The following is a 27,708-nucleotide window of genomic DNA, read 5'->3' as shown; positions in this document are numbered from 1 at the left end:
CCCCTTTGAGCGTTTCTGTATTTGCCACGACCCAGAAGCTGCCCACACAATATAGGACTGACTGGCCGAGTGCCTCCAAGGCAACCAACAACCTGTGTGGGGATCTGTGAGGATGGGAAGCCTCCAGAGATCTTCCTTCAGATGGTGAGGCCAGCGGCTCGTGCCTCTGGTCCTGGCTCCACTTGGGAAAGCTGCACTCGAGTGGGGAACTCCTTCGCATGGTGGAGGAGTTAAGGGAGGAGGTAAGGAGGCTGAGGAGCGTCAGGGAGTGTGAGAGGGAGATAGACCAGTGGAGCAGGGCCCTCTCACTAACTCAGCAGCCTGCTGGGGCTGGCGTGTCTGAACACCATCCACCTGCAAGGTGGGGGAACAAGAGATGGGGAATGGCAGCAAGTTCCTGCCAGAGGAAGGAAAGCTGCTCCCCTCACCCAGACAGCAAAACCCCAGATCCCCCTGGTGAACAAGTACCAGGTGCTGCAGGTGGAATCCAACCCTGAGAATGAGGGTGATGGCTCCCACAGCCTAGAATCCTTCCCTAGGTCACACCATCCTCAGAAAAAGATAAAAACATCCTCCATTAAGAAGAAGAGGAGGGTGATTGTTGTAGGGGACTCCCTCCTAAAAGGAACGGAGGGACCCACTTGCAGACCGGACCCGCTCCACAGAGAGGTCTGCTGCTTACCGGGGGCATCAGTGAAGGAGGTAGCTCGAAAACTTCCTTCCCTGGTCCACGAGACAGACTACTATCCTCTGATACTAGTCCAAACTGGTAACGATGGTCTAGTAAACAAAAAGGCTAAAACCATCAAGAATGACTTCAGGGCCATTGGGAAAATGATGGAGGGCTCTGGGGCACAAATAGTATTCTGCTCCATCCCAAGGCTAAATAGAGAGGAGCAGGAAGACAGGAAGAAGAATTCGATTAATGCCTGGCTCCGAGCCTGGTGTGAGGAGAGGGGCTTTGGCTTCTTTGATCATGGGGTGGCTCAGGCACCCCCAGGCTTTCTTGCTAAGGATGGGACACGTGGGTCTCCTAGGGGAACTAAAGCCCTTGCTAGAAACCTAGCTAAGCTCATAAATCAAGCTTTGAACTAGATATGAAGGGGGAGGGTGTTGAGCCCAGGCTAGACAGGAACGAGCCTGGAAGTGGGGCAATGGTGATTTGGAGAGGGTGTGCTGGTGAGGACCACCAGTACCTCACCACATAGAAAGTGGGGGAGAACACACCTCGGGGTGCTAAGGGAGATACGGGCACTCTGGAGCTAGCTACTCCAGTTACCGGGCAATTGGGAATGAAATCTGTTCCCTCTAAGAGGGCTGAAGGCTCAGCAGCTCAGCTGAAGTGCATTTACACCAATGCACACAGCATGGGGAATAAGAAGGAAGAGCTGGAAGCTGTCGTAGGGCAAGGAGCCTATGATGTTGTTGCCATCCTGCAAGTGTGGTGGGACGACTCATATAACTGGAGTGCAGCTATGGTGGGTACAAACTCTTCAGGCAGGATAGGAAGGGTAGGAGAGGAGGCGGGGTAGCCCTCTTTGTAAGGGAGACTTGGACACAGTTGAGATGGATTGTGGTGATGAGGAGATTGAGTGCCTGTGGGTTAAAATCAGAGGAGCCCACCAGAAGGTGGATTTTGTGATGGGAGTGTGTTACAGACCACCCAGCCAAGGAGAAGCAGCTGATGAGCTCTTCTATAAACAACTGGGGTTAATCTCTAGATTGATGCCTCTTGTTCTTGTGGGAGACTTCAATCTGCCTGATATCTGCTGGAAGTACAATAGAGCAGAAAGGAAGCAGTCTAGGAGGTTCCTGGAGTGCATGGAAGAGAACTTCCTTGCAGAGCTAGTGAATGAACCAACAAGGGTGGGTGCCCTCCTGGACCTGCTATTTGTGAACAGAGAAGGCCTTGTGGGGGATGTGGCAGTAGGTGGACGCCTAGGACAAAGCGATCATGAGATGATAGGGTTTTCTGTTCTAGGTGAAGGGAAGAGGGTTGTTAGTAGGATGGTAGCATTAAATTTCCAGAGGGCAGACTTTGAACTCTTCAGAAGGCTGGTTGGCAAAGTCTCATGGGAGACACTACTTAAGGGCAAGGGAGCCCCTGAGGGCTGGGAGCTCTTCCAAAAGGAAACCCTAGCAGCTCAGGAGAAAGCCATCCCCATGTTCCGGAAAAAAAGCCGGCAGGGGAGAATACCAGCTTGGTTGAACAGAGAGATCTTGAGTGATATCAAGAAGAAGAGAAATGTTTATGGGCTCTGGAAGAGGGGACAGGCCTCTTGGGGGGACTACAGGAGGGAAGTGAGATTGTGTAGAGAAAAAATCAGAAGGGCTAAGGCTCAACTAGAAATCAGATTGGTAAAGTCTGTGAAAGATAACAAAAAATCCTTCTATAAATATATATATAATAAAAGGAGGACTAGAGAGACCATACAGTCCATGTTGGATGCAGAAGGAACAACAGTGACAGGGGATGAGGAAAAGGCTGAGGTACTTAATGCCTTCTTTGCCTCAGTCTTTAATTGTAAAGAATGTTGTTCCATCTGTGTACAAACCCAGGAGCTAGAGGAGCAAAATGAGGCTCCCATGATCCAAGAGGAGGTGGTGAGAGCCTTGCTAGCCCAACTAGACACCCACAAGTCTATGGGGCCGGATGGGATTCAGCCAAGGGTATTGAAGGAGCTGGCGGATGTGCTGGCCAAACCCCTTTCCATCATCTTCCAACAGTCCTGGCTGACTGGGGAAGTCCTAGTGGACTGGAGGCTGGCTGATGTTGTGCCCATCTACAAGAAGGGTCACAGGGAGGATCCAGGGAACTACAGGCTTGTTAGTCTGACCTCAGTGCCAGGGAAAGTCATGGAGCAGGTGATCTTGAGTGCTATCATGAAGCACATGCAAGAGAACCAGGTGATCAGGCCCAGTCAACATGGGTTCACAAAAGGCAGGTCTTGCCAAACTAACGTGATCGCCTTCTATGACAAAGTGACTCGGCTGCTGGATGAGGGAAAGGCTGTGGATGTATCTTCCTGGACTTCAGTAAAGCCTTTGACACAGTTTCTCACAGCATTCTGCTTGAGAAACTGTCACCTCTGGCCTGGACAGGCGCACACTCTCCTGGGTGGAAAACTGGTTGGCTGGAGGGCCCAGAGAGTGGTGGGAAATGGTGTGAAATCCAGCTGGAGGCCAGAGACAAGTGGTGTCCCCAGGGCTCAGTGCTGGGTCCAACCCTGTTCAATGTCTTTATCAATGACCTGGATGAAGGCATCGAGTGCACCCTTAGCAAGTTTGCGGACGACACTAAGCTGGGTGGAAGTGTGGATCTGCTGGAGGGTAGGGTGGCTCTGCAAAGGGATCTGAACAGGCTGGACCACTGGGCAGAGTCCAGTGGCATGAGGTTTAACAAGGCCAAATGCCGGGTCCTGCACTTGGGGCACAACAACCCTGTGCAGTGCTACAGATTGGGAGAAGTCTGTCTAGAAAGCTGCCTGGAGGAGAGGGACCTGGGGGTGTTGGTTGACAATGACTGAACATGAGCCAGCAGTGTGCCCAGCTGACCAAGAAGGCCAATGGCATCTTGGCTTGTATCAGAAACGGTGTGACCAGCAGGTCCAGGGAGGTTATTCTCCCTCTGTACTCAGCAGTGGTGAGACCGCTCCTCGAATCCTGTGTTCAGTTCTGGGCCCCTCACCACAAGAAGGATGTTGAGGCTCTGGAGTGAGTCCAGAGAAGAGCAACGCAGCTGGTGAAGGGGCTGGAGAACAGGCCTTCTGAGGAGCGGCTGAGAGAGCTGGGGGTGTTTAGCCTGGAGAAGAGGAGGCTGAGGGGAGACCTCATTGCTCTCTACAACTACCTGAAAGGAGGTTGTGGAGAGGAGGGTGCTGCCTCTTCTCCCAAGTGTTGGAGGGCAGGACAAGAGGGAATGGCCTCAAGCTCCGCCAGGGGAGGTTTAGGCTGGACCTTAGGAAAAAAATTTTTCACGGAAAGGGTCATTGGGCACTGTCAGAGGCTGCCCAGGGAGGTGGTTGATTCACCTTCCCTGGAGGTGTTTAAGGCACGGGTGGATGAGGTGTTAAGAGGAATGGTTTCGTGTTTGATAGGAATGGTTGGACTTGATGATCCGGTGGGTGTCTTCCAACCTGGTTATTCTATGATTCTATGACTCAACAATGTGCTATTTGGGTCACAACCTGTTCTCCATTGTGCCTCTGTTTCTCACCCACAGCTTGGGAAACTCTTCAGGAAAGCTTCGGCAGTGCCATCAGCCAGTGCTTTGAATAGTGTTCTGCAGAAATACAAAGACATTTTATCCGAGGTGGGGGAATGCTTTGGCCGGAACTTAACCCTGTGGAGATGCCAGTGCCCAGTATAGCACCGTGATGGGTATTGCTGAGTCGTGCTTGCACAGCGAGGAATTTGAGCCACAGCGCCTGCTCTCAGGCCAGGCTTCAGCTTTGCCACCCTGCCAAAGTCCAGAGATCATGGTCCGGTTCGAATTTGTCCATGGGATCTGCCAATCGCACCTCCAGTGGGACTGACTCAGTGGTGACCAAAAGACCTTGGCAGCGCATGTGTGTGCTTCACTCCTTCCTTCTGCTGGAGTGGTCGCATCTTTCATGCCGCTGTTGCCGTGGCCTGTTAAAGCTCTCCATGCTCAGCAGAGTTATTGGACTAGATTGACTTCTAGTGCGACTACATAGACCCATGAGACTTTCCACCTCCACCACAGCTGCTTTGACAGCACTTCAGGGTAGGCTTTTTGTGCATTTTTGACACACACGAGGCACTGGATGCATAGAACAAGTCTTTAAATGCCAAGGTCTTCATCCTGCGTGCCAGGCGGTACATCTGAAACACTGTACCTAGATTCGACAACCTTTTTGTACCTGCTTGAAGGTAAGGCTGCACTGTTCAGACAACATTTGCACTTGGAAAGCTACCTTAACACGCACTAGAATCACTTTAAAATGACTTCATAGCTCCTATGGAACACAAACATAGCAGCAAGGCACCAATGTGGTGAGGACTCCTCCATTCAAGCCAGTCTCTGTTCTTATCAAAAGCTTGTAGAATAGAAATATTAGAACATTTGAATTAAAAACGTGGCTTATGTGTTCTTTTCAAACACCATCAGAAAGCTTCTTCAAAGACACAAGCGTAAGAGATGAAATTGCCTTTATTCATCTTAGTATAAAACAGGAAGATGTAGAATTAAACATTTCTAATACGCTAACCTTTTTCTAACCCTGTCCGTTAGAGGCTTCAAGAGTCTCTGAACTGAGCCCAGCTCTTGACATTTAAATGTGTCTTTCAGGTCGTAATAGCTTATACAATATGATGGCTCAAAGCAGGCATCTATGAAGTTATATACACTTATTTCCTCTTCCAAAGGTGCTGTGCAATGCCTCAGAAAAGCTTGTGCATTTCAGTTCCTGGAAGAAATGTGGTTTCTTGCAAGCAGCAAAGTGCAAATAGAACAAGCAAGCTCTACCATCCCCCTCGTCTGCATTTTTGTGGATGCACCTCAAAAAAAAGCCTTCTCAGGTTATCAGCACAGCCTGGCTGCAAACTGAGGAGCAAATTTCTTACCATTAATATTCAGGCTTTGTGTAACTGTAAGTCTTGAGTTCTGAAGGGTCATATCTCAGCAACAGGTAGGAGAAATTTTATTTCCACAGGAATTTCTTTAGAATAATTCACCAGCAACTCTCCAATGAAAAATTCAATTTTCATCTGTTTTGGCAATAGATTTGTTATAAGAAAAAACAACTTTTTCATTTTTTGTGTGCTCAGAATCTTCTGCTAATGACTCCATTTTCTGTGCATCCCCTCCAGCCTGTGGTGGCAGTGGTTCTTCTTCTGGAATAAACTGAGCAGGCCAGCACCTTCCTTGTTGGCATGCCTCATTGTCCTCACTCCCCTTTCCAATTTGATGGAGATCCTTGACAATTATTTTTTCCGTATCTTCTAGTACCGTTGTCAATAAATTAAATAGGAGAGCGATCCAGGCTAGACCAAAAATAATCCAAACGGCCACAAGGGTTCGGTAGTAGGAAAAATAATTCCTATCAGGCTGTTTACCTGCAGATTAGGGGTGAGAAAGAAGAAAATGAACAAGTTAAAATTGCTTTGCCTCCATAAAGTAAGGCAGCCTAATGGATTCATTCATGGGTTTTATGTTGAGTACTTGAAGGGGACTTTTCCATTGTAGTTGCCTCTCTCACCTCCCCAGCATTAGGTTAAGGCTGGGCAAGTCTCTTGTTGCAATAAACTGATATATGAGAGCACAAACATGTGTGTCAAAAAGATACACTGGGATAGAGGTGAATTAGCAGCAGAGCAAGGATATGTTTTTTCCATTTATAGTGCACCAGTCTCAATTCAACCTCTGCATTTACAGGTAAATGCAATGACGTGGAAGGTGGTATAAAATTGTATTGTCTTATCTTGAAAGTATTTCCAGACCCCCTAGGCACAAAAAGCAGAGCACAGTGAGCCACCATAACCACACGACTGGTACCACCTAGGTCATTGAAGTTCTATGTGCTTCTATTACGTGTGATAATAACCCAATAAATAGTTGCTTTAGATGCTAGGTACTCTTGATCATACAAAGAGAGTGGTTGCAATTTCTACTGTACTTTTGAATGGCTTCAGGAGCTTACTCCGTTAAAAAAATGGGTGACTGATCAACTAACTGACACGTGCCAAGAACGCAGCTTTCTGTGTTGGAAAGCAGTGCACTGAGGCTTATTTGATGCAATCCAAACCTCTTGGCATCAGCCAGTATCTCACACCTGCTTTTCTGCACGGGTCATTTTGTTTGTTTCATCAGACGTCAGCAATCCACTACCAACATACAGAAAGCATTTGCTCCTACTGCAGTTAGTCCCACTTTATCATGTGATACAGTCAATATAGACCTGGCACCTGCAGGAAAACTTGCTGATATTACCTACCGAGCGCTGTAAGTCACTGTCAAGGGTGACCACAGGCAGCAGATAGCAGAGCAACGTGCATGGACTGGGAGATCGCCACAAAACTGGGGGATCATTTCCCATTGTGAAGATGCCCAGAAGGATCCAGGATGCTGAGAACTCTTTTCAAGTCCTGCAATGCTCTGTGCTCATAGATCAATGTGCAGGATCTTTGTACTTCATGCTGCAAGGGTGCTGGAAATGGGGCAGGAGTGGAATGGTTTGTCCTCATGGCTAGATATCCAGCAGCTATTTCTTTTTCTTTTACTGGGGCTGAGTTGGTAGACACGATAGCAGTCTTGCTACAAAGCATTTCATTTTGTACTCTTATCTGAAGTTCATGATATGGGGTTAGCAAAGCAACTATTATTATCCTTCTGACGATAACTCATAACTGGACTTCAGCAGGGCATAAATTTTGTCAACAGCCCAAGGGCATTTTCACTCTAGAAGTATCACCGATTTGTACCTGTATTACAAGCAGTTAAATCCAGACTCTGTCGTCTTTCTAGGATTTCTCCCTACCCAAAATAGACTTTGTCTCATGTTTGAGGTACGACAGCTACAATCCAGTTTTGAATCACTAAAATGCAAATAAACTCAAACCTGTTCTGTTCCACTTGGACAGCCCAAACCCATTTATCATCTGTAATCAATTATAAATGCATAATTCTCAGAGCAGTCATTGATTCTGCTTGTTTCATTGTGAAGGTGTGAGGCGTTAAACCTGTGATCATGTTATCACTGTTGTTTACGGTTGATTGAGAAAAATACTGCAGGGAAAAATATTTCAGCTCCAGTTAAGTCATCTTAATGAAGAGGAATTCACAGAACCAGGAGGCCCGTATAATTATTATTTTTAAACCAATTTGTAAAAGAATACAACTGCAAAGGAGGAAAGTGCTATGGAGGTTGTGGTTTTCAGGCTGTGACTTCCTCTTATTATCACAAAACACACTTGTAATTTGGACAAGGGAAGAGAATGCACCAGCTTGATGTCCAATTTTTTTCCTGCACGGCATTAGCCGCTTTTCACCTTCCTGTATTCCGTGTCACTGAAGGTTGGGGTTCACAGTGTCACACAGGCCAGGGTTATCAGTCCTACAGATTGTTAGGAAAGAAATGTCTGTGCCCTGTTGTCCTCCACTGCAGTGCCCCTGGATGAAGAAAACATCAAAGACAAAACTGTTGTGTGATACAGATTCCTTGCTGGTGCCCAAGTTCTGTGTCATTCATGGCAATGCTGCTCAACCACTGTTGGTGACAAGGAATCTTTCTCTGTGTTATGTGAAAAGGGAAATTTCAGGGGACATTGGCTTCCTGTGCTTTGTAGCAAGAGGGAGCAGTTAGCTAGCTGGGATCACCTTGGGAAACGTGGCCTAATTAACTCATTGCCTTTGCATGAATTAACAATCAGCCAGGCTACAAGATTGTTATGATAACTAAACTCATGCAATAAAGCAAGATGTCAACTGGATCATCAAAGCACTAGCCAGTCTCTTTAGCAGACTCAGAGAAACCAACGCCAGCAGGGAACGTCAGAAAACATCTGGAAAAACTTGTGGACACCCTCTGCCAAAGTCCTCAGCCTGACATAAGAAATCTTTCAAACACACAGCAGGGCTGCCAGCATGTCTCCAAGGTCCCTCTTGCATCTCTGCAAGGCTTGAGAGTCTTGAGTTTGTTGTGTGGGGCATGTCTGCCCATCAGAAAGGGATGTGAGGCTTCCACATTCTCTGTAGGGGCAGCACTGATGCTCAAGTATCGTCTCCAGAACTATCTTGTATCTCCACCGAAGAGAAGTTCAGGCTGGCAAGATGCTGGCAGGACAGGCAGTGGTAGGGAATTCTTTGATTCCCTTCAGAGTCCAGGTGTTTGGCTGCTTCTGTGGACACTGATTTGGCTCATGGTGATCATATTGGAGTTCCTCTGGATGCTTATTCCACGGAGAGTGCAGTTTGGTCAGCAGATCCACAGAAGCATTTCGAGAAGCACTCCAGCTTGCTGGAGTGTAGACTGAAGAGTTCACCTCTGGGGTAAATCCTAAGCTCTGACTTGTGAAGACAAGGAGCCTCCAGTGATGAATAGGAAACTAAAGGCCACTTTTGCCGTGATATCCATGTTTAATCCCCACTTCTTATGGAGTGAGTATATTTTCCCAGTTTGCCATGACTGAGATTTTGACCTCTCAGTCTGTTGTGTAAAAACTTGTCTTCTGAAGCATCACTACTTATTTTGTTACTCCACATCATGAAACATAGGTCTTACGTTGCTAAAGCAGGGATACATGCCTTATTTTGTACGATAGTTGCAAACTGTTCCCTTTTGGTATATGGAAATTCCTAGGTTCTTTGAATTCTCCCCCTACGCTCGCCCTTCCCTCCCCAAAATACTTGGCTTCTTCGCATCCCAAAGAAGCCGATTTCATTATATTTAGACAATTTTGTGCTTTTGTCAGCACATGCAATCCCAGGGAAATCAGTATTTCCCTTGGAACTGTAAAAGGCAAAGACTAGTCAAAGACTCAGAGAGAAGATTCGTCTCTGCAGTACGTTGGTGGCCTGTGCAGTCAACCCATGGTAATCCTGGTCATAACCCTGGTGCTTTGCTGTGTGTCCTCTCTGAAATGATCCTTACCTACTACATAATCTCCAAAGCCAATGGTGCTGAGGGTGATAAATGCAAAGTAAATTCCTTCGCTGTAGGACCAACCCTCTGTTTTCTGGAAGAACAGTGATGGCAAGCATAGAAAAACTAGGATTCCCGTTGCCAAGAAGAACAAAAGGGTCAAATATTTGATCTTCTTCTGAAAAAGAAAGAAACTAATTCAGTTATAATCATGATTTGACACACTAGCAGGCCATATATACTCATGGCTCTTCATAATGTGTGGCTATCTAGGAATACCTACTAGGATTACAGGAACCTGTATTAAGTGCTCTTCCTCTAAAAGTACCGCCTTGCTGTGAAGCAGGAAGAACCTATATATTATGGATGTTGCATATCCACAGTAGCCCTGGAAGATGTAGTCTTTTATCTGATTGTGTCAGCCTCCAATGACCATGAGTATAGGAGGAATTCCTATCCAATGACTTCTACTGGAGTCAAACTATTTCCAGTTTTCATCAGACAACTTCACTTTTAGTTTTTAGTTATTCAGGCATGGCACCTAAAGAACATTCAAATTTTGCAGGGAAAATTGAATATATTATTATATATATTAATGCCATTTTTGAGAATACTCTCTCCAAGGGTCTTGATTGTTGACTTTAGTTTTCATTGTGTCAGTGCCACAACTTGACTCCTACTCAGTGGATACCTTACTATAGGAAGACCTTTAACAAATACGAAGAAGTGCCTGGTCAATGACTATTAAACCATCATACTTCTCAGTAGTCATGAAGAAGCCTTGGCTGGAGAAAGGGACCTGTTATATATTAAGATTTATCTTCCAGACACATGTATGCCCCATCTCTGGAGGTGTTCAAGGCCAGGTTGGAGGAGGCTATGAGCAAGCTGCTCTAGTGGAAAGCGTCCCTGCCCAGAGCAAGGGCGGTGGAACTGGATGATCTGAATAGATTCTGAATACAGAATCTATGATTCTGTATTATCTATGTATTGAATTTTAGAAGTCTGGATTGTCTGGAAATTAGTGGCAACTGTTGGTTGTTTGTGCCTTCATGCACTGTGCATGTGCTTTAGTCTATATCCGATCAAGCCTTGTGTTCTATTTCAGTTTCCCAGACATAAAGCAATTTGAACAGGGTGTCTGTAGCATTGCAGCATGTAGGTCCAGGGAGGTTATTCTGCCCCTGGACTCGGCACTGGTGAGACCGCTCCTCGAATCCTGTGTTCAGTTCTGGCCCCTCACCACAAGAAGGATGTTGAGGCTCTGGAGCGAGTCCAGAGAAGAGCAACGAAGCTGGTGAGGGGGCTGGAGAACAGGCCTTGTGAGGAACGGCTGAGAGAGCTGGGGGTGTTTAGCCTGGAGAAGAAGAGGCTGAGGGGAGACCTCATTGCTCTCTACAGCTACCTGAAAGGAGGTTGAGAGAGGAGGGTGCTGGCCTCTTCTCCCAAGTGACAGGGGACAGGACGAGGGGGAATGGCCTCAAGCTCCGCCAGGGGAGGTTCAGGCTGAACATTATGAAATAAATTTTCACGGAAAGGGTCATTGGGCACTGTCAGAGGCTGCCCAGGGAGGTGGTTGATTCACCTTCCCTGGAGGTGTTTAAGGGACGGGTGGATGAGTTGCTGAGGGGCATGGTTTAGTGATTGATGGGAATGGTTGGACTGGATGATCTGGTGGGTCTTTTCCAGCCTGGTGATTCTGTGATTCTATGATTCATACATTGTTCTGAAAGGGAATTACAGTAGGAGGCAGAGAAAAGCTGTTCTCACTTTCTCAGTAGCAGTGAGAGAAGGGAAGGACCTGCAAATAACTCAGGGCATAACCAGGTAAGACACATCCTGTCTCTAGCCCTTTACAGGTGCCTCCTCACCTTTCAGCAACTGGTCTCAGATGGGCAACTTCAGCCTAATGTTTCCTTTCTGTCAAAGTCAAGGGAGGAGGGGGATTAAAGAACTGCATAATGAATAAGGAGGGATGATACACTAGGAATTGAGTCAATATCCATTGAAGCCCCTACAGTTCACCTACTTTTTACAGTGCATTTGCTTTTTGCCGTCTCAAGATGAAATGCTTAATCATTTCTCTCTTTACTGACTGTAAAGGGAGACAGATACTTCCCTAGAGTGTTAGCGCCTGAAATAGGTGTCTAGAGAAGTGGGATGAAGTGCCCAATCTCGCTGTTGATTGCTGAAGGGGGCTGGATGTCTGCCATTTAGATTGGGCAGACAGAATATATCCCTTTCTCTGAATATCTCCTCTATGATTTCTTTGCTTAGCTCTGCAAGTGAGGAACGTCTCTTTCTCTCTCCTAGCACAATGCCTAACACAGCACGAGACAAATACAACAGAGGACAATGCCAGCATATATCTTGAGAAAAAAATCCTAGAAATGAACGTATAACTGTTCCTGAGTAAGTAAAACCAATTACCTTTCTCATTCCTTTCTCGTGTAGGAATTTCCCCAGCTTTTTACACAGCAGTGAGAGCATCTTACCAACACGGTGCAGAAAAACAATATTCAGAGGGATTCCAAACAAAGCAAAGAAGACACAGAAGATCTGGCCCCCAGCAGTTTTAGGACGTAGTGTGCCATAGCCTGTGAAAAAAGATGGGTGAGAGGAGATATTCCGAAGAACTGGATTAGCCCATGGTTTCATTCACACCTACCCCAGCCTGGCCTGCCTTTGACCCCAAGAGAGTTGGCTAGAACTTCTCAGTCCACATACACTCTTTTTTCTCCGAAAGAAAACAGGAAGTAAATGAGGTGATTTGCCCTGCAGGTTTTGGAGGATGCAGAAAACATTGTGCACCCCCAATGCAGGCTTATTGGGTATGAAAGCACAATCTAAAAGCAGTTACAGAAAACATGCTCTGTTCTGTGTCGAATACATAGAAAGACAGAAATAAGAGGTTTGGGGACCTGGAATACATCAAGGCTGGAGTCCCAGGGGTTTTGCCACATCATAACTGCATATAACCATCTCTTGGTTCTTGGTGATCTGCCTGGATGTTAGTGACCTCCTCTGGTTAAATGCCAGTAAGCTGATATGTCCAGATACTGGCTCCAGTCCTGAAGGCAGTGCCGTCTGCATTAGAATAGACAGTGCTAATTAGTTCAAACCATACTGGTGGATGATTTATTCATGCCAGAGAGATATTTCTCTTAAACTTCTACTAAAAGAGATTTTATCTAAGTAGTGAACAGCAGCTGCAGAATTCGAAACATGTCCTTAAATGGACTGGAGACTTTGTTCCTCTTAGACTTCAGGAGTTGAATCACTGAGTGCAAGAGTCTTGTACTTTATGTATATCCTTACTCTGTCTGTGACCTTGAGAAAAGGCACTTTCCCAAGCACTGATCATCTCAAGACATCCATTTTTTGGAAAATGCAAAGTTTTCTTTCTGGGAAAGACAAATAAAACAACTGAGTGATTATTGGCTACTAGACCCCCAAACACTTGACCTGTCTTGTGCACGTGTCACAGAACTATTCCATTTCCATGACAAAAGCTGGTGAAGAGGACTGCAATAGCTGATGTACCTTCACAACAGACCTCTGTGGCGAAGGCGCGGGTAAACAGGTTGCCCAGGGAGGTGGTTGATTCACCTTCCCTGGAGGTGTTTAAGGCACGGGTGGACGTGGTGCTAAGGGGCATGGTTTAGTGTGTGATAGGAATGGTTGGACTGGATGATCCGGTGGGTCTCTTCCAACCTGGTTATTCTATGATTCTATGAAAATTACACTTTTTCCTGGGACAGCCTTTCTGCTTTCACTAGGGAAGCAAATTTGATGGGGAGTGACTGATTTGTCTGGCTGTAATAAAAAAATACAATGGTAGAGGTGTTGGTGAGGAATGGATTGGCTGGTAGCAGGGTGCTGAAAACCAGGGAAACTTTACCAAGATGTGAATGTTGTAACCATGGAACATTTGTCATCAATGTGGTGGGGCAGAAGCTTTTCTTCTACAGCAGGAGGTCTCCACATGGGGTCGTGCAACACCTACACACTTGCTCTGATTCTGGGATACCACTGGGGCCCTTGTGACATATCACACTCACAGATCAGTGGAGCCTCGGGTGGAGTGGGAGTGAGGCCCCAGCTTCACTTTGCAAAAACATAGATTTTACTTTCACTGCAGGAAAGTGAGAAGCAGGATCCAACAGTGTGTATTTTATGCTTCCATTTGGCAGGCCTGCACTTTTGAGACACATATTTGAAAGAAAGCGAAGGGCAGTCAGGAGCAGGCGGCCCCTGAAAAAGCCAGAACACCTTGAAGCAGTAGTGTAAGAATGTCAGCATTTGCCTTGCCCCCTTCCCATTTCCCCCCTGCTCTCCAGCATTTTACTAATTCAAGATGTGCACTAACAGCTCAGCATAGATTCTTGAGACAGTGACCATGCCCCAGCAGAGATCACTTCTTTCCTAGCGTTCCTTGATGCTTTACAACAGTTATGGATCCGGAACCTGTTCGATCCTACAATAAAGACCAGGAAAGTGTTTATCTCCCACCCACAACTGGCATCAGAGCTAACATTTTAACAGACGGCTCAAAAAGAAGACACAAGTGGGAAATTATACAGAAGGCCACTGATATTTCAGAAGGCAAAATAATGCACAAAGAGCTGTGCAGTGGTGAGGTCTCAGCACCAAGTCCATTGCTGCTTACCGTCCATGACAACAAAGGGCTGGAGTTTTATCCTTGAAAATATTCTCCATTTTGGTTCTAACAGGCAGAAATAATAAGCATCCAAAAAAGGCACAAATACACATAAATGGAAAGCATTCGACCTACCTATTGTGGACACAACCGTGCCTGCAAAGAAGAAGGAGTTACTGAAATCCCAGTTGCTGTCGTCAGTCTGTGATTTATTTCCAACAGGGTATACTCCATTCTGAATGGCTTCGGTCAAGTTCTGGGAAGGAAAGCAAAGTCTGGTATTGACATGGCTGCTTTTCTCAAGCGCTTGCTGTAAGAGAGCAGCGTATTTCAATTCAGGATGGGGGATAACATGATTGTGAGCAGCCCTGTGGAAGACTTGGGGCACTGATCAATGAGAATCATAGAATCATAGAATAACCAGGTTGGAAGACACCCACCGGATCATCGAGTCCAACCATTCCTATCAAACACTAACCCATGTCCCTTAGCACCTCGTCCACCCGTCCCTTAAACCCCTCCAGGGAAGGTGACTCAACCCCCTCCCTGGGCAGCCTGTTCCAGTGCCCAGTGACCCTTTCTGTGAAACATTTTTTCCTAATGTCCAGCCTAAATCTCCCCTGGCGGAGCTTGAGGCCATTTGTGCTTACAGAGCAGAAGGCCAACCGTGTCCTGGGCCGTATCAGAAGCAGCGTGGCCAGCAGGATGAGGGAGGGGATTCTGCCCCTCTACCCCACTCTCGCGAGGCTCTACCTGGAGTCCCGTGTCCAGTTCTGGAATCCTTAACATCAGAAGGATATGAAACTGTTGGAACAGGTCCAGAGAAGGCCATAAAGTTGATCAGAGGGATGAAGCACCTCCCGTATGAGGACAGGCTGAGAGAGTTGGGGTTTTTCAGCGTGGAGAAGAGAAAGCTCCAGGAAGACCTTATAGTGACCTTCCGGAACCTGAAGGGGCTAGAGGAAATCTGGGGAGGGACATTTTACAAGCACCTGTAGTGAGAGGATGAGGGGGAATGCCTTTACATTGGAAGGAGGAAGATTTAGATTAGACATTAGGAAGAAATTCTTCATGGGGAGGTGATGAGGCCCTGGCCCAGGTTGCCCAGGGATGCTGTGGCTGCCCCATCCTTGGAATTGTTCAAGGACAGGTTGGATGGAGCCTTGAGCAGCCTGGTCAAGTGGGAGATGCCTGTGCCCGTGGCAGAAGGGCTGGAACTGGATGATCTTTAAGGTCCCTTCCAACCCAAACCATTCTATAATTAATTCTCTGGTTTGGCTAACTAAACTACTGCTCCTTTCCTGTGAATACCACTCATTTATCCTCAGCAATTCTCTGACACTATTCACACTTTTACCTGCAAGCCTGGGCAGCAGCCAGCCAGTGGTTTTCAGTGTTAGTCTTCTGCGCTGTTTATGCTGACTGCCGTAGTGGGTATTAGGAGAAATGAGATCAAAGACCTCCTTTCTTTTAGGTTAAGCACTTTGGAAGAAATGATCCCCTGTGATTAGGACGTGGCAGAGCAAGACATTCCACCAGCTTAAGTCAGGGGGTGGCTGGTGGCTGGCTTCGAGTTTGTCCTTGCGATGACTGTGGTGGATCCGAGACCTGATCACCCACCTGTACGCAGCCACACTGAGCTGTGACCCTGATCCCTCCAGGGAATCAGTGAGTTATAGCAGGGTATGCATGACATAGGTAGAGAATTCAGGTTTAAGGCTGTATTCTGGTCAGTGTCACAGATTTAAATTCAGAAAACATCCATTGATTTGCAGAGCATTACTCTTGATGTGACCACAGCCAGAATTCAGCCTGACATATACGCTCATCTCCAATCAGCATGCGTGAACACACGCATATTTACAATGTGGTCTTCGAGATAATGTTAGATGAATATGAATCAGAGATGGTTCAGGTTGAGTTGCGACTGCCCTGCCACAGCAGGTTTGACTGGGTACATCCCCCGGCCATCTATCATGTTATGAATTTTCAGAATCTACCCTTTTTCCTTGATTTTCATTCTAGATGCTGTTACTTTTTTTAAAAAAGTTGAAATAAATAATAATAATTGTAAACCCCCAGACAGTGTCCATCTGTCCCTGCCCTTAGCAAACAGAGAACATTGGACTGGGAAGACAGGCTGGTTTGTCCAGAAACATTTTAGGTAAAATCTAAAATAAACTGCACCAGGAAAGTCTTTCTCCCTGCTTCCTCCCTCACTATCTTTTTTGCTGTTGTCCCAGAAAATCAAAGCTAACCAAAGTCATTCCACAACTCTTGCACAAAGATTTCACTGTCTTGAAAAATTCCTCTTTTTTTTTCTGCTTCCCTACCTGCAAAAAAACCCGAAGGTGAAGAGGCTGCATGTGCATGTGAACTAGGGGCTGGATTGCTGCTGTGTCAGAAATACTAGTTCTTCCCCTCTTGTCCTTATCCCGTGAGCTGACAGACCCACTTCTCCTGCCACACCACCCGCTGTAGATAAGCATAACCCCACCAAAAACTGAATCACCTTGAGGCAAGACCCCAAAGAATCAGAACACTGCGGGGTGGGGTCTATTAAGGGCTCACTCACAAGGTTTTGTCAAGCTCTTCAAGCTGTATTTGCCATCGATGTGAATCGCCTGCTCAGACCAGAGAGCGGGCTTGGGGTTTCCTAATATCCAAATGACCACATCAGCAGGAATACAGTGAAAGTTATGGCCAGCAAGGCTGAGTAGGAAACAACCTCTTCTTGGGAACTAGGAGGGAGAATTGTTTTCCGTGGGCTTGGCACTTACCTTCATAAATTGCTCCATCTCCGGCCCTGTGAGGCGGGTGAACTTGTGCAGAAAAACTTCCTTCATTTGGGCAGCTGCAATTTTCTCCTGCTTCTCAGCGCTCCTCTCTAGAGCCTGGAAAACGGCAGCACCCACCAGCAGGTAGATGAAGTAGCCGGCCACCAGCAAACCCGTCTGCAACTTGCCACTGCACATGGCCTTCAGCAGGACGCGGCAAGGGACGGGGAGTGAGAGGTGGCAAATGGTAAATCACTCACGCTCCTGGGTAGCCTCCCCCGGGCAGAAAGAGCCCTCCCAGTTCCGATTTCCACTGGGATCCTGCGCTGACAGGGGCAGCAAGCTGTCAAATACATCCCTGGAGAAACTGGAAGAGAAAAAGCCACAACAAACCCAACCTCTTCCCTCTCCCTCCGCCCCGCAAAGAAAAAAATAACCAACCCCCGAACTTTCCACCCTCTGAGATGCATGCTGTTTAGGGATTTCCTCTTGTCTGTGAAACTCTGCCTTGCCGAGTTCTCAGGAAAAGTGGATCAGGATCTGAGGAGCTGGCAGACGACCATCTCCTGCACTAGAGTCTCTGGGGAAGGGGAGGATAGCCTACAACGGACCCACAGGGGAGCTTGCTTGGAAAAACATTATTTTATCTCCTCTGCCCCCTGTTAACTCTGACAACTGGGCACCAGGGCAAGGCCCAATGACCCCAGAAGCCCCTTTGTGCCCTGAGTTTAGGTGCAGCTTCGGGAAAAGGCAGCTGGGTGATTCTATGATTCTGTATTACTGACAGTACTGCAGCCTCTACTGATTTCAGAAGGACGGGTCCTACACATTGGGAACTCACTTATGTAAGTTTTCTAAATTGTTCCCATCAGCTGCAGTGAGAATTTGACTGCCATCAATACGAATTCGTAGGGTGTTAGAGTGAAGTCCTTGAATAAAGATACTGACTCTGAAACAGACACAAGGCAGATCTGAGCCTGACTCTTCCATGGACATTCTTAACATTCAGATTAACTTGCTTGACATTAGATATCCCAACCCTTTCATTTGCTTTACGCACAATTTATTGTTATTTCAGCAGATGCCCAAGTTTAATAATGAGGAAAAACTGAAGCAAATCAGCCTTTGGGGGAGCATTTAAAATATGCTACCTATTCTGCTCTTCAAGCTTTTGGTTTTTCTATTGAGTTTGAAAATAAATGAAAAGGCAAAGACTCTGGGATTAGCTTTGCAGAACTGGTGCAAACAAGAAGTGGCAGATGGCTTCACTCTGTCATGTGCAGGTTGTCCTTTCACATATAAACCTGTTTGACCTCAGAGGGAAACAGGAAAGCTATGAATGAAAGTAAGTAGCTTTGCAAACCCTTAAAGTTCAAAGATTTTCTTTTGAGTTACTGGAACAGGGCTTGTAGAAACAGGATGTGGCGTGTTTCCTTTCACTTCTTTGGAAGCCCTGTGGTGTCAAAGGTCTGTTTCTTCCTCAGATTTAAACTGGGGACAATCTATCTGATGAAGCAGCCACCTTATCCCCATGCACTGAGAGTTCTTGAATACATGCCACCTAGATACAAGTTAATACAACCCACCTAGATGCTAATTAATCAAACCAAATCACTGGTGATGGCAGCTCTTCTCTCACACTCCCGCAGACCTTCAGCCAGGTGGACTGACAGATCTGTGCAATGTCACTTTTTCCTCAAGAAGTTTCTGAAGACATGGATGTAAAACCTCGTCCCTGTAGTTTTCAGCTGTGGGAAAACAGCTGATCCAGCCCTCAAGCAGTTACCACTTCTCCACCTGGGGCTCAAGTCCAGGCCAGGCAAAGCTAGAGGAGGATGGGAACTGGTAACCTGCCATTTCCCTGGGATGGGGACTGCATTATTTACCCCGTCCTTAGCTGGCAAACCCACGTAGTGACATCAGGTGATAACAAAGGGCAGGAGGGAACATTTCCTGCCTCTTACACAACGTGTTGGGGCAGAGTTCTCTTATGCTGAACTGTGCTCTCACTCCTTCTGGCTCTCATCATCTTTTTCTGTGTGTGGCATCAGCTATTTTTGCTGCATCTTTACACCTTCCATGTCCTTAGGCCTGAAAATACGTCCAGGTTAAGGGAAAATGTTGTCAGTTGCCATGAAAATGACTTACCACGTGACTGTGGTCGTACTACCTGCTGTGCTTAGGGCTAAAACCATTATTTTTAATGGGTTTTAACCATGAAAGGGTAAAAAGGTTAAAGGGTTTTTAACCCTCTTTTTTACATTTCCACGCGGTTCTTCTATAAATGTCTGTTACATATGACTGTGATCAGAACATTCAGTCTTCTGATGTGGGTCATTTTGTGTTTGATGTGGTGATCTCATGCCAGGCTTACACTAAAGCTTCCTCCAATGGAGATCCTCAAATCTCTCAGTTGTCCACAGGAATTTGTCTTTGCAGATCTTAAAAAAAACCCTGTCAGCTGTCAAGGAAATGGGCTGATTTCCATGGGTGAAGAAAATGCTGAAGCTGGTCACTTGCCTTTGCTAGGTGGCTGAGACTAAGAACCCTAGCATGCAGAAGGGGCCCAGAACTGAACACAGGATTCGAGGAGCGGTCTCACCAGTGCCGAATACAGAGGGAGAAGAACCTCCCTGGAGCTGCTGGTCACGCCGTTTCTGGTCCAAGCCAAGATGTCATTGGCCTTCTTGACCACCTGGGCCACTGCTGGCTAAAGCACATGGAGGACATGGGGGTGATTAATGGCAGCCAGCACAGCTTCACCAGGGGCAAATCCTGTATGACCAGCTTCGTGGCTTTCTATGACGGGGTAACCGCAGCAGGAGACATGGGTAGAGCAGTGGATGTGATTTATCTAGACTTCCGTAAAGCCTTTGACATGGTCCCCCACAATGTGCTTCTCTCTGACTTGGAGAGATACGGATTTGACGGGTGGACGGTTCGGTGGATAAGAAACTGGTTGGATGGTCATATTAAAGGAGTGGTGGTCAACGGCTGAAAGTCCAGACAGAGAACTGTGACAAGTGGTGTCACTCAGGGGTCCGTACTGGGACTGGTGCTGTTTAATATCATCATCAACGATATTGACAGCGGGATTGAGAGCACCCTCAGCAAGGTGGCAGATGACACCAAGCTGAGTGGTGTAGTTGCCACACCAGAAGGATGGGACGTCATCCAGAGGGACCTGGACAGGCTGGGGAAGTGGGGCTGTGAGAACCTCATGAGGTTTAACAAGGCCAAGTGCAAGGTCCTTCACCTGGGTCGAGGCAATCCCCGATTTCAGTACACGATGGCGGATAATGTGATTGAGAGGTGCCCTGCAGAGAAGGACTTGGGGTGCTGGCTGATGAGAGCCAGCAATGTGCCCTCGCAGCACAGAAGGCCAACCATGTCCTGGGCTGCATCAAAAGAAGCGAGGCCAGCAGGTCGAGGGAAGTGATTCTGCCCCTCTATTCCTCTCTCGTGAGACCTCATCTGGAATGCTGTGTCCATTTCTGCATTCCTCAACGTAAGAAGGATATGGAACGGTTGGAACGGGTCCAGAGGAGGCTACAAAGATGGTCAGAGGGCTGGAGCACCTCCCATACGAGGACAGGCTGAGAGAGTTGGGGTTGTTCAGTCTGGAGCAGAGAAGGCTCCGAGGAGATCTTACTGTGACTTAAAGGGGCCTACAGGAAAGCCGGAGAGGGACTGTTCCTAAGGGCTTGTGGTGATAGGACAAAGGGGAACGGGTATGAACTGGAGAGGGGGTGATTTAGACTAGACATTAGGAAGAATTTCTTCACCGTGACGGTGGTGAGACACTGGAACGGGTTGCCAAGGGTAGTTGGGGCTGCCCCATCCCTGGAGGTGTTCAAGGCCAGGTTGGATGGGGCCTTGGGCAGCCTGATCTAGTGGGATGTCCCTGCCCAGGGCAGGGGGGTGGGAACTAGTCGCAGTTGCGGCGGCCAACAAACGTAGAAGTGGTGAGCAAAAGGACACCTTTATTGGTTTCACGAGACTTTTTGTACCCTTTCTGGGACAGTGTGTTGATATACAATTGGTTTATGCAAAGACCAACAATTCATAATTGGATGACTCTTTCTCTGTTGTAACTTCATCATTGGATGATTCCACCTGCGGCCTGGCAGCTTCCTAATCTTGTTTACTCAGCTCTTCTTGGCGCTTTCTAGCTTCATCAAGGATACACGGGTATCTGTTCAAGGCCAATGTTAAGCTTGCATTCTCATCCCTCGGAGCAGCCAAGATTTTCCACAGAACCAGATAGTCTTTAATGTCCCTTCCAACCCTAACTATTCAATGATTCTATGATTCCATGATCTTCACAGGGACGCCAACCTTCGAAGGTGCTGCCCACACTGATGGCAGTTGGCATTCCTCTTGACAGAGGGTTGCTGTCCCTGTCTGTGTCCCACATTCTCCTCTCTTTTTCCCAGCAGTGTGAAGCCATCTTCTGCCATCAGCTGTGAGACTCAAACCCAAACCTCTGTACACAAAGACCTCTTTCAGTGTCCTAAGATCAGCAGTGTGAACCTAAATCGCACCTCCCTGAGCTCACGCATTGCCCTGGCATGGGCATCTGAGTCGTGTGTGAGGTGCTGGAAGAGACTGAGTGGTTCAGCCATTCGGATCCTCGGAGGCAAAATTATCTCCTTGGGCATGTTCTCATTGCCAAGGAAGAAGTGGCTGAGGCATTTCTCCTCCAGGCAGCAGCGCGTGTATCACCTGAAATCCACCATCTGTGGCACAAAATCCTCCATGTCCCAGCCTGACGGGCCTGCGGTGGTCAGGAGATGCATCACAGCTGTCTTGAAGGTATAGATGGACGAGCTACTGCCTACCAGGATGAGTTGTCTCTGCATCCCAAGGAAGGCACTTCAGGATCCCCATGACACAGAGACAACGTGCACGGCTGGGGAGGGGGATGAACTATTCCCACCGGCTCAACGTGGGAGCGCAGAGAGCTGGGGGAAGCGGTGAAAGCAGAGGCCAGTGCCCCATTTCCTTCTGGAAATGCTCCTCGGCTCTGCGGCAGCTGAGCAGCCGGCACCCTATGCCCACGGCCCCTGGGAGAGTGATGCACAGACACGCAGAGACGCAGCCTTTGTTCAAACACACCATTTATTGGCAACTTTGTACAGTGCAAATATCCCGGAGGGAATGGGTTCTCTCCAAGAGACGGGGACGGTCGCCGTGGGTCAGTGTCAAGTGTGAGGATGTCGCCTGCTGTCAACTGTGAGACCAACACTCAGGCTCTGTGCATGGAGACCTCTTTCAATGTCTCTTCACGAGCAGCCTTACGAGCTGATATTGCAGCTGTTGGAAATCACGCAACGCCTCGGCATAGGCCGCTGGATCCTGTGTGAGGGGTCGGAAGAGATTGAGTGGCTCGGCCTTTCTGAAGGATGGCGGCAACCTTATCTCCTCGGGCACGTTCTCATTGCCAAGGAAGAAGTGTTTGAGGCACTTCTCCTCCAGGCAGCAGCGCACGTATTGCATGAGGTCTTGCAGCCGCAGTAGCCGGTACTTGCTGCACCAATCTGAGAGGGGGATTGTGGTCAGGAGGTGCATGACAGCTGTCTTGAAGGCATAGATGGAAAAGCTTGTGCCCGTCAGGCCGTGGGCGCAGTAGTGAAGGCATCTGAGGTGGACACGGCCGGCTGGGATGTGCCTGGCCACGTACTCAAAGAACTTCGCCTCGGCCGCAGCGTAGGTCACTGGCCACGTAGTGCTTGGGGTGGAGGTGTCGTCTGGAGCCTGGCTACTTAGGAAGATGTCCGAGTCTCCGTGCCGCACCCCAAAGATCAACTCAATGAAGAAGGTTCTTCCAGAGGCACTTGTCAGCTCCAGCCTGCAGGACCGGCTGGAGGGCAGCGTCTTCATGTTGTAGCGACGCAGCTGAGGCACATCCCTCCAGGCTGACATCACGAGGTTCTGGAACCAGTGGGCAGTTTTGTGCACATCTAGGTAGCAGCCTGTGCAGAGGGTGTGTAGGAGGCTGGAGTCCTGATTTTTTGTGATGTCCATCTGAGAATGGTGGAGGAAGCAGGTCATGTTCTCCTCCATCTGCTGCCCTGTGCAGGTGCACTCCAGCTCCACGCGGATGCGGGGGTCTCCTGCTGGCATCTCCCTTGCGGTGCCAAGCTCCAGGTTGAAGGTGTGGCCGTGAGGTGCCTTCAGGGGCAGGAGCAGCTGGTGGACAGCATCATCATCACAGGGAAACCAGCCTTCGAAGGAAGTGCCCACACTGATGGCTTGTTGCAGCACAGGGTAGAAACTCTCCCACAACTGCTCTTGGATGACCGAGAGGAGTTCATCCACCAGATCCTCCACCACCAGGCGACTGTACGTCACATACTGCACTGGCCTGCAAGAGCGCCTTTCAAAAATCCCGACTCGATCCCTCTCTTCATCAGAACCTTCTTCTCCACTTCCTTCCTCCTCCACCTCCTCTTCCTCCTCCACCTCCTCTTCCTCCTCCACCTCCTCTTTCTCCTCCACCGGCTCCAAGTTCCAGACCAGATCCCTCTCATCATCAGGACCTTCCCCTTCACTTTCTTCCTTCTCCTTCACCTTCAACATGTTGCAGCCAGCCCTTTCCTCAGTGCTGCTGCTGTCTGCCGCACGGCTCCTTTTCCTCAAGCACCAGCAGAGGCCCAAGAGCAGGACCAGGCCTCCAGCAATCACCCAGAGGTGCCACTGCTGCAAGGCAGTAGAGTGCTGTGCTACCCTGGCAACGTCCCACTGCTTCTGTGTCTTCGGCTCCAGGGACCTCTGCGCTATCTCCTGCCATAGCTGAGCCATCTCCTTCTCCAGGAACTGGGCACGCTGTGCCATGCGCTCACGCGTGGCCTCATCCAGCTCATCCCCAGCCAGGGGCAGGTGCCGGATGAGGGTTAGGAACACACGGACGAGGAATGAAGTGGCAGCCATGGCCTGCAGGAGGAAGGAGAAGAGGGGTTCAGAGGGGCTGTGCTGGAGGGAGCTGGTGGCAGGGGAGAGAGACCTTTGGGGCAGGCAGGAGTGGGGACGAGGCAGCTGGGAGGCAGCGATGCCTTTGAACCGCGCCCTGCCCAAGGTGCTCCTGCGAGCGGCTGGGGCCTCGGTGCTGGGGCAGAACCGACCCTCCCTGGGAGCCACGTTTCCACCCCAGCCCTCGTCCAGCCCAGCCTCCCGCCACGTGTGCACTCACCACCCTCCCACGCCGCACTGGCCAGGGCTGCCTGCCGGTGCCTCTATAACCTGCCCCGTGGTCTCTCGTCCTTTGTGATGTCACAGGCACCGGAGCGCACCACGGGCACCGGAGCACACCACGGGCTCACCCCCAGCCAGCCCCACCCCCAGCTCAGCGACTTTCAGCTGTCCCTTCCCTGCTCCTGCTGGCCACACCATTTCTGACCCACGCCAGGATGCTCTTGGCCGTCTTGGCCACTGGAACCCCTGCTGCCTCATGCTCAGCCACTGTTGACCTGCACCACCAGGTGCTTTTCCACCAGGCAGCTTTCCAGCGGCTCTTTCCCAGCCCTGGAGCGATTCATGGGGCAGTTGTGACTGAAGTGCTGCCCCCGCTATTCTGCCTTTTTGAACCCCATAGAATCGACCTCGGACCATAATCCACCCTGTCCACATCCCACTGGAGAGGCTTCTTGCCCTCAAGCACGTCAACATGAATGAGGCAGCAGTGGCCCAATGGCATCTTGGCTTGTGTCAGAAACGGCGTGACCAGCAGCTCCAGGGAGGTTATTCTCCCTCTGTACTCAGCAGTGGTGAGACCACTCCTCGAATCCTGTGTTCAGTTCTGGGCCCCTCACCACAAGAAGGATGTTGAGGCTCTGGAGCGAGTCCAGAGAAGAGCAACAAAGCTGGTGAAGGGGCTGGAGAACAGGCCTTCTGAGGAACGGCTGAGAGAGCTGGGGGTGTTTAGCCTGGAGAAGAGGAGGCTGAGGGGAGACCTCATTGCTCTCTACAACTACCTGAAAGGAGGTCGTGGAGAGGAGGGAGCTGGCCTCTTCTCCCAAGTGACAGCGGACAGGACGAGGGGGAATGGCCTCAAGCTCCGCCAGGGGAGGTTCAGGCTGGACAGTATGAAAAAAGTTTTCATGGAAAGGGTCATTGGGCACTGGCAGAGGCTGCCCAGGGAGGGGGTTGAGTCACCTTCCCTGGAGGGGTTTAAGGGACAGGTGGACGAGGTGCTGAGGGACATGGTTTAGTGTTTGATAGGAATGGTTGGACTCAATCCAGTGGGTCTTTTCCAACGTGGTGATTCTATGATTCCCACCATCAGGGATAACATTAACAGTTTGTTTGTAAGTCATTTCTCCTGCCAGGCTTTGATAAGACATTGTGACTAACTGTGAAAATGTCCCCTTTGAGCGTTTCTGTGTTTGCCACGACCCAGAAGCTGCCCACACAATATAGGACTGACTGGCCGAGTGCCTCCAAGGCAACCAACAACCTGTGTGGGGATCTGTGAGGATGGGAAGCCTCCAGAGATCTTCCTTCAGATGGTGAGGCCAGAGGGCATAAATCAGAACGGGATCCTCTCATAATGAGCTCCCAGCTGCAACACATCACAGCCCAGCCAGATCTCTTAAGCACCTACAGCACAATGAGGGGGTTTCTGTCTTGTTCCTGATGTCAAGTAGCAGACAGAGCAGTTCAGCCAAGCTGATGGGCCACTTCCCAACTGAATCTGGAGTGTGGGCTCAGGGAGCAGAGGGGGAGGCAGTGGGGCTGTGAAGATGGTGAGCTAGAGTGAGGGAAGGGAAAGCTGCTGAAATGCATTTCATGTCTCTGCCTGCCCTGGGTGCTGTGCTCCCCCTGCACAACTAGCCAGGAGGTTCAACCCCAGTGTGAGACCTGGCAGAGGGAGGGAGTCTTGCACGGAGGGAGAGCAAAGCATCGTGAGGATTGGACTGGTGGATGTGAGCTGGCCAGAGAATTAAGGACCGGGGTTGCTCTCGGGACCACTGTGTGAAGTAGGGGTGAGGTTATTCCCTGTCTTTGTGGGGCAAAAGGTGGTGTTCAGCATTGTATCAAACTGGGCAGAAGAAAAGCCTTACCTGCTCCCCAAATGCATTGAGTTCAGGTTTTCTGAACTTTACCAACTTACTAACATTTCTTTGTTGGGGTGTTAAATTTTCTTTAGTCCTTTAACATTATACAGGAGGAGAGGGAAATTGAACAGATTCTTTAATGCCAGAAGAACTGAATACCATGTCAGCATCTGACTGAAAGATTTGCATGGGCACTTGCAACAACCTGGCAGTGAAATAATGGTTAGAGTTGGCCAAATTCTACATAGACAGCTTAAATCATCTCCATCTGAAAGTAACTGCTTTCAAAAACCAAAATACTGATGGCAGAGGGAGAGAGGAGAATGTGCGTGTGCCTGCAGGTGAGAGGTGGGGAGGATCCCTCACTGATCTCTGGGTACAGCACCACTGTGAGAGCTGTATCTGTTTAATTGGTAGCTGTAGCACAAGTCTGGCCCCACGGCCACAGCCAGAGCGGCTTGCTGGCTTAGAGGCTCTGCATGCTGCCAGGTCTGGAAGCACTGCCAGATCCCTCCTGTCTTCAGCAGGATGGAGCCTGGGCACTGCTACTTGAGAGTGAGGTTGACACATCACTCTGGAGCTGGTGTATCGCGACCCATATTTGAGCACACTGTGTGTGTGTGAAGTGCTGTACAGTACCCCTACTAAAAGTGCCAAATCCGTAAACTCTGACTTTCTTGAACCATGTTGGAAACTGCAACATTAACTGCATCACTGCTAATCTATTAGTTTAGCTTAACCTCCTGGAAATAAACCATTGTATTTTTAGCCATTGTGGTTAGGAAGAGGCTGCTGTGGTTGGGAAGATGCTCTCTGCTTTTCTCCAGAGAGCATCTCTGAACATAAGAATGCAAAGCAACTTGCTTCATCAATCCCCGCCAGATGACGGGGAATATGCAGCCACCAGCGGTGGCAAGTGTAGAAAAGGCAGGAGACGTCTCACAGGCTGATCACAAATCCCATTTCCTATAGGTAAGCACTCCAGAAACTGGCTCATTGCCCAGTGATATTCCCTGCAAGCAAACACAAAAATTCTTAATGTTCAGCCAAAGTCCTTTCGATTGCGCTGAGCGTTCCTCAACCCACGCCTCCCCCTCCCCAGCACTGCCACAACTCCCGGGTTAGAAAATCAATTCCAAGGTTGGGAAATATTTCAGCGTTTCAATCCGGCAACAAGCACTGGTTGTATCAGCTTTGTGTTCTTCCTCTTGGAAATTACAGGCAGTTGCGAAGGAAAGAATCTGTGCTGCCACACACAGGCTCCACTTCTGAATTTGTAAATGCTTGCTCTGAGAAGCAAGAGAGTGGTCATGCTGCTCCTGATGCTGTTGTGTTAGCATGCAATATGTTGACTTATAGAGGAGTGGAAGGGTCAGCACTGTTGGACCAGAGGAGGTTTACATTGGATATTAGGAAAAATTTCTCCACTGACAGAGTGCTGAGGCACTGGAGCCGGCTGCCCAGGGCAGTGGTGGAGTAACAATCCCTGGAGATGCTCAAAAACCACATAGATGTGGCACTTCGGGACATGGTTTAGTAGGTACGTTGGTGTTGGGCCGACGGTTGGGCTTGATGATCTTGGAGGTCTTTTCCAACCTTGATGATTCCATGGT

At 48.7% G+C, this 27,708-nt stretch overlaps 2 protein-coding genes across 3 annotated transcripts; both read right to left on the bottom strand.

The window, feature by feature from the left end:
- Positions 1–5,137: 5,137 nt before the first annotated feature.
- LOC138721636 (potassium channel subfamily K member 16-like) lies at positions 5,138–17,408 on the bottom strand. Its single transcript, XM_069858987.1, has 5 exons — positions 17,043–17,408; positions 14,398–14,518; positions 12,033–12,199; positions 9,612–9,780; positions 5,138–6,078 (listed from the first exon to the last, which is right to left on the bottom strand). The coding sequence occupies exons 1-5, from the start codon at positions 17,235–17,237 to the stop codon at positions 5,720–5,722; spliced, it is 1,011 nt and encodes a 336-aa protein (XP_069715088.1). The 5' UTR covers positions 17,238–17,408; the 3' UTR covers positions 5,138–5,719.
- Positions 17,409–22,142: 4,734 nt separating this feature from the next.
- LOC138720531 (inositol 1,4,5-trisphosphate receptor-interacting protein-like 1) lies at positions 22,143–27,672 on the bottom strand. 2 transcript variants are annotated; one of them, XM_069856857.1, is made up of 3 exons: positions 26,960–27,672; positions 23,523–23,975; positions 22,143–23,486 (listed from the first exon to the last, which is right to left on the bottom strand). In XM_069856857.1, the coding sequence occupies exons 2-3, from the start codon at positions 23,970–23,972 to the stop codon at positions 22,314–22,316; spliced, it is 1,623 nt and encodes a 540-aa protein (XP_069712958.1). In that variant the 5' UTR covers positions 23,973–23,975; positions 26,960–27,672; the 3' UTR covers positions 22,143–22,313. The 2 variants fall into 2 exon arrangements, with proteins under 2 accessions (XP_069712958.1, XP_069712959.1); XM_069856858.1 differs by lacking the exon at positions 26,960–27,672 and having other exon boundaries at positions 23,523–24,225.
- Positions 27,673–27,708: the final 36 nt, after the last annotated feature.

The sequence above is a fragment of the Phaenicophaeus curvirostris genome, chromosome 5, assembly GCF_032191515.1.
Source record: "Phaenicophaeus curvirostris isolate KB17595 chromosome 5, BPBGC_Pcur_1.0, whole genome shotgun sequence".
Lineage (NCBI taxonomy): Eukaryota > Metazoa > Chordata > Aves > Cuculiformes > Cuculidae > Phaenicophaeus > Phaenicophaeus curvirostris.
This window is presented reverse-complemented; position numbering and strand designations above follow the sequence as displayed.